The sequence below is a fragment of the Orycteropus afer genome, unplaced genomic scaffold (genome assembly GCF_000298275.1).
Source record: "Orycteropus afer afer isolate SDZICR_OR568_19922 unplaced genomic scaffold, OryAfe1.0 scaffold00045, whole genome shotgun sequence".
In the NCBI taxonomy this organism is placed as follows: Eukaryota; Metazoa; Chordata; class Mammalia; order Tubulidentata; family Orycteropodidae; genus Orycteropus; species Orycteropus afer.
In genome coordinates this window covers 1,506,031-1,512,232 of record NW_006921632.1, presented here as the reverse complement: position 1 = coordinate 1,512,232, position 6,202 = coordinate 1,506,031, and the positions used below count along the sequence as shown (strand labels likewise).

The window sequence follows — 6,202 nt, the reverse complement described above, 5'->3', positions numbered from 1 at the left end:
AAATCAAGAAGGGAGTGCGTCAGGGTTGTATTCTTTCTCCACACTTATTCAATCTATATGCTGAGCAAATAAATAAATCTGCTACTCACTGTCAAATGACTCAAATTAATTCTGTTAAGCTTCAGTTTGTGTGGGTTTCAAATAACCCAAACTTAAAATGTTTTGAAAATCTAAGGTGCTATATTCAACCATAAAATGTAAACATGAATCACTAAAAAGCAAAAACAATTGCTTCTGGAAAGTTCCTTTTGTTAATTTAATATTATTCACAGAATGGAAAAATACACACCTTCTGTCACCAGCAGTTATCCTTGGAGAATGAGATTGGGCGGAAAGAAAGAAAATTGTATATTTACCTTTACAACACTCTATATTACTTAAATTAGTTCCTAGTACATATTATTTTCACAATTAAAAATACTATGTTTCCAAAAGAAAAAGGAGCAATCCTAGATTTACCGTCTTAGAGACAAAGTCATGCAAGCGCATCCCTCCATTACTCTGTGGAGTGCTGGAACAATCTGTCTCAGTTTTGGGCTCCAGCTGCCTGCTATTCAGGGTGGAGTCACTGTTCCAAGGTTGTAAAGTACCTAGAAAACAAGCAGCATTAAGCTCTGTATCTTAAGTATTGCGTTCCTTCTGAATTTTTCCACAAATTTTAATTGGTAGATAAGCAATACTCTGTGTAACCATAACCAAAAGTAACTATCAACAGCTCTCAAAAAAAAAAAAAAAAAAAGTTATGCACTAAATTGGCAAGGCCAAGGCCAGCAATATAAAAATAAGGTACAACACAAACAGTTCTCTGACCCTCATTAATCAGCAGTGGAAACTACCCAAAATACCCAATCCCTGCACCTCAGGAGGCTTCTTTCTAAGAAAAACTCTCAAATTTTACCAGGTGTCTGACACAAGCAATTTAGTCACAAACCCAATGGACCTGTTTTCCTTCGGCTCCTGGTCCAATATGGCACAGTTTCAATCGTGGACACAGCTTCAATGGGCCCACCATCATTGGGAACAGTTACTGTAGTTTTTGCAACTATGGATTCATTCCCCTGAAACAAAAGTAGCAATGAGAAGCAAGCAAACATATAGAATCTTATTTTCCCTCTACTACGGGGTATTTTTAGGAGCTCTGGTAGCATAGTGCCTAAGGCACTTGACTGCTAACCAGAATGCTGGTGGTTCAAACCCACCAGCCACTCCTCGGAAGGAAGGTTGGGCAATCCTACTACCGTAGTGATACTGCCTCGAAAACCCAAGGAGGGGTCGCTATGAGTCGGGGCCGACTCCACGGCAAATAACAACAATAACAACGGGGTATTTTAAGGAGCTCCAGTGGTGCGGTGCCTAAAGCATTTGACTGCCAACCGTGTGACTGTTAACCAGAAGGTTAGCGGTTCAAACCCACCAGCCACTCTGCAGAAGGAAGACTAGGTAATCTACTTCCATAAAGATTTACCATCTCAGAAACCCAGTGAGGGATGCTATGAGTTGGAATTGCCTCGATGGCAGTGGGTTTACAGGGTATTTTGGAGTGGATGAAAAGTTCCTGAATCTTGGTCAGGACTTAAGGCCTCATCTGAAAACACTCTTCAATTGAAATCTCATACTTTAGAATAGAAAATACAGGTCACAGGGATATACACACAAACAACTGAGAATCAAACATAAAGATGACAGATGTTTACATAATCAAAGTAATTTCATTCACTATAGATGATAAGGATACTATTACACAGAAAAACTCTCATCAAACATCTCTCTCAAAATAACACTACAATGCTGACTCAGGATTTTTAATGCTTGGGGCCACTTATCTCTGGTGTGTTCAAGATCACAATTCACTCAGTCTGACTAGTCTTACCTGATCTGCTGTGGAGCCAATGGAACGAGTTTTCTTTATAGGTCCAGGTGGACCATCAATAAACTGTCGGCTATTTGAGCGCTAGAGAGGTGGCAAAGACAAATAATTTTAGTGCCAAGTAGAAGATCTGAAGAAATGAAGATAAAATTATTCCATCAGACAAATGGGATGCAAGTCCTAGAGACCAGGACTACAGTAAATAACAATGTGCTCTCTCTCTTATTGCCAGTCTCTATATGAAGCTTAAGCTGTACCACCCCAAAAATGCCCTTGGTGCCCCGAAAGAAATGAACAAGCTTCAAAGAAATTTAGATGACAGCACTAGAAAAAGTAGAACTGTAATCCTATCTGAGAATATGAAGTCTTTGGAAACACATTATGTACCCTAAACAAGCACACACAGATAGTCTCTGTATATCCCATTATATACACATTTCATCCAAAGCTCACACTAGAGCATAAAAGTCTTGCATAAAAATTCATACAACTCAAAACAAACTTACATAAATTCTCTTCCACTCTATGAATGAATTGAAATGCAGCCCAGACCAGTAAAACAGGACAGGATCCTTACTGTTACTCCCCTCAGTTACTTACTATGCACCTATCCTCCTAATATGAATTCATCTGTAACGTGTCTAACAATGGCTAGAACAGTCTGTCACAAATATGGTATCATGGCAAAATACCCAGAAAAAACTCTTTTAATGTTACTTTGTAAAAAATAATAATAATGAAAACCAACATACTCTCTTTTGTCTTTTCTTCAGTTTGAAAGTCTTCACCAAAGAAGAATCCCAATCCTGTTGACAATTAACATTGTATTAATTTCTTTCTTTGGTTAGATAGATCTCCCCTAAACTCTGCACAAATTTACAGCTAACTTTAAAAGCTTCTGTAATTTGGGGAGGGAGGAGGGAAGATCTCAATTGTTGCAGCAATAGAGCTATAGCAAGTTAACATGCTTTCTTTCAAAAATTGAAGCTATTATAATAGAATCATGAATCAATACCACAGGGGCAAGAAAAGGTTAAAGAATCAGCTTCTGTCGTGATTACATCTGATGCCTGGTCTTTTATTTCTGATTATTTTTGTAATTAGTTTTAGAACTTACAGAATGTTAGGCACTATACTGATGGTGTTACATGTGATTCTTGCCCTCAAGGGATTGCTACTATCTAACAGATGGTCTGCACAATGTTGCCATTTAAACAGTTCTGGTTTAAGTTTTATGTCTCTCAACCATTCCTTTTCCTTTGGCCCTAAAAAAGATCTTCACCACTGAAAAATTGTCTTTTACTGGTCTGGTTTCACTTCACTTATTTTAACCATTTGCAATTATTTTTAACAGCTAACTGTGACTTCCTTACTTTTGATCATTCCTAAAAACAAAATATCCAGAAACAGAAGTTGTATATAGCAAGTAGTAGCTTAGCTAAATAAGTTTAAGCTAATAAACTTGAATAATGGTTCATGTTTGAATAATCTAGCTACGATTGTACAATTCAGCTTCCATTACAACAGGTATCACATAATAGGTATAGCTCCAAAACTAGCTAATAACATGTTTTAGTTTTACTATATACCATAAACCTATTCAATATCATTCCTTATTTAAAAAAGGTGATACCTAATTTTCCTATCTATGAAATAGCAATTATTTCCCTAGTCAAACAACTGAATTTGGACAGAAAAATCCTAGTCATGTAACAAGTAGTTGCCACTTGTTTTGCTAACATTAAAAACCAACCAAAAACCTCCACTAATTTACTGTTTTATTTGATAGCTGTTAGAAGAAAGATACACAAACTAATGAAACAGTAATGTCTTAGTTCTCTAGTGCTGCTACAGCAGAAACACCCTAAGTGGATGGCTTTAACAAACAAATTTATTCTCTCACAATTTAGGACGCTACAAGTCCAAATTCAGGGTGCTGACTCCAGAGTAAGGCTTTCTCTCGAGAGAGAAAGAGAAGTCCTTGCCTCTTTTAGCTTTTGTTCCTGGGCAATCTTCATGTGGCTGACATCAATCTTCCTCTGGGTCTATGAGGTTCTCAGCTCAGAGACCCCAGATCCAAAGGATGCAATCTGCTCCCAGCTGTTCCTCCTTGGTCATACTGAGGTCCCTCCCTCTCTGCTTGTTTCTTCTTCTATCTCTTGTTGAGATAAAATGTGATGCAGGCCACACCTCAGAGAAATGTCCCTTACATTAGAACAGGGTCATGACTTGAGTAAGGATATTTCCTCTCACCCTAATACCCTTACAACTGATTGATTGATCACATCACATCATAGCATGGGGGATGATTACATCATTACGTAACTGCCAAATTACATCATTACAGAGTTGCCAAACCACTGAGAATCATGGTCCAGCCAAGCTGACATATATTTTTAAGGGACACAATTCAATCCATGACATTCCACCCTTTGGCCCAAAAAAATCCATGTCATTTTCACCCCATCATATCATCCCAAAAGCCTAAATCAACTCCAAATCCAAACTCCATTCTGGGGCAAAATTCTTCTTCATCTGTGAATCTAGAATGGAAGTTATCTACTTCCAAAGCACAATGGTGGAACAGGCACAGGATAGACATTTTCATCACAAATGGGAAAAGTTAGAGGGAAAGGATGTTGTTTTTAGGTGCCGTCAAGTTGTCTCCAACTCATAGCAACCCTGTGCACAGCAGAACGAAACAACGCTTGGTCCTGTGCCAGCTTCATGATCCTTGCTATACTTGAGCCCACTGCCACAGCCACTGTGTTAAACCATCTTGTTTAGGGCCTTCCCCTCTTTCATCGACCCTTCACCTTACCAAGCACGACATTCTTCTCCAGGGAATGGTCCCTTTGATAACATAACCAAAGTAGGTGAGATAAAGTCTGGCCATTCTCACTTCCAAGGAGCATTCCGGCTGCACTTCCTCCAGGACAGATTCGTTAGTTCTTTCAGCAGTCCATGGTACTTTCAGCAATCCCCAGCACCACAACTCAAAAGCATCAACTCTTCTTCGGTCTTCCTTATTCATCACCCAACTCTCACGTGCATACGAGGCAAATGAAAATACTATCATCTGTGTCAGGCACACCTTACTGCTCAAGAAGACATCTTTGCTCTTCAGCACTTGAAAGAGGTCCTTTGCAGCCAATTTGCCCAGTGTTATACATTGTCTGATGTCCTGACTGCTACTTCCATTGGCATTGATTGTAGAACCAAGCAATGTGAAGTCTTTGACAACTTCAATCTTTTCTCCATTTATCGTGATGCTGCTTATAGGTCCAGTTGTAAGGATTTTTGTTTTCTTTATATTGAGGTGTACGGTGTAGTAAAATACATAGTGTGACTTTTCTAGCCATAAGTCTTTATAAACTCTGTGGTGGAATTTGCTGTCAGCAACTGAGTAGTTCCTGATTGTTAAAGTTATCCACTTGGGGTATTTCTGTTGGGAGCAGCATAAAGCAATTTTCTGGGAAGTTCGCTCTCTCTCTCAGGTGTATAGAATTCTGATGTTGGGACTGGTTAGTGGTCATTCTTCCAGGCTCAAAAGGAGCCCTTCTATGGGCAGAAGAAGTCTCTCTGACTATTGGCTGAGAAAGATATGCTGCTGAGAGAAACACGCTCCTGAGAGACACACGCGGCTGAAGGAGAGACACCAAGAAACATGCACTGCTGGGAGAGAGACTGAGAGAGTGTTGGCTGAGAGACAGTGGGCTGAGAGAGACTGAGCGTTGTTCCTGAACTTGAATTGTAGTCTGGTGCTTCCCTAATAAACCCCATAATCTGTGAGTTCTGTGTGGCCAATGCAGAAAATTATTGAACCCAGCAGAGAGGTGGTGGGTGCTGCGGAGGAATGGTTGGTATTAGGGTTGATGAAAGGGCTGGAGGGAAGCAGCATGTCTGGCCCCACAGGAATAGGCGTTGGGCTACTGATGGTGATTCTGTCTTCCTCTTGTGGGGTTAGAGGAGGTCATAATATGCAACCTCCTTGCTTCTTTGGCAAGGGGTAATCCATACTACAGACTATTCTTCAATCTTCATCAGCAAGTGCTTCAAGTTATCCTCACTTTCAGCAAGCAAAGCTGTGTCATCAGCGTATCACAGGTTGTTAATGATTCTTCCTCCAATCCTGATGCCACGTTCTTCTTTATATAGTCCAGCTTCTCAGATTATTTGCTCAGCATATAGATTGAATAAGTATGGGGAAAGGACACAACCCTTACACACTCCCTTCTTGATTTTCAACCATGAAGTGTCCCCTTGTTCTGTTCAAACAACAGTCTCCTGGTCTATGTACAGGTTCCTCATGAGTACAATCAAGTGTTCTGGAAT

The 6,202-nt window shown here is 39.8% G+C and overlaps 1 protein-coding gene across 1 annotated transcript in view; it reads right to left on the bottom strand.

Annotated features, from left to right (window-relative positions):
• RACGAP1 (Rac GTPase activating protein 1) overlaps positions 1-6,202 on the bottom strand; it is a 45,553-nt gene that overhangs the window by 21,128 nt on the left and 18,223 nt on the right. Inside the window, exons 6-9 of the mRNA XM_007937825.2 lie at positions 2,620-2,673; positions 1,871-1,951; positions 941-1,058; positions 460-590 (exon numbers count right to left, since the gene is read on the bottom strand). Of these exons, the coding sequence (XP_007936016.2) occupies positions 460-590; positions 941-1,058; positions 1,871-1,951; positions 2,620-2,673 (384 nt within the window). The remainder of the gene's footprint in view (positions 1-459; positions 591-940; positions 1,059-1,870; positions 1,952-2,619; positions 2,674-6,202) is intronic.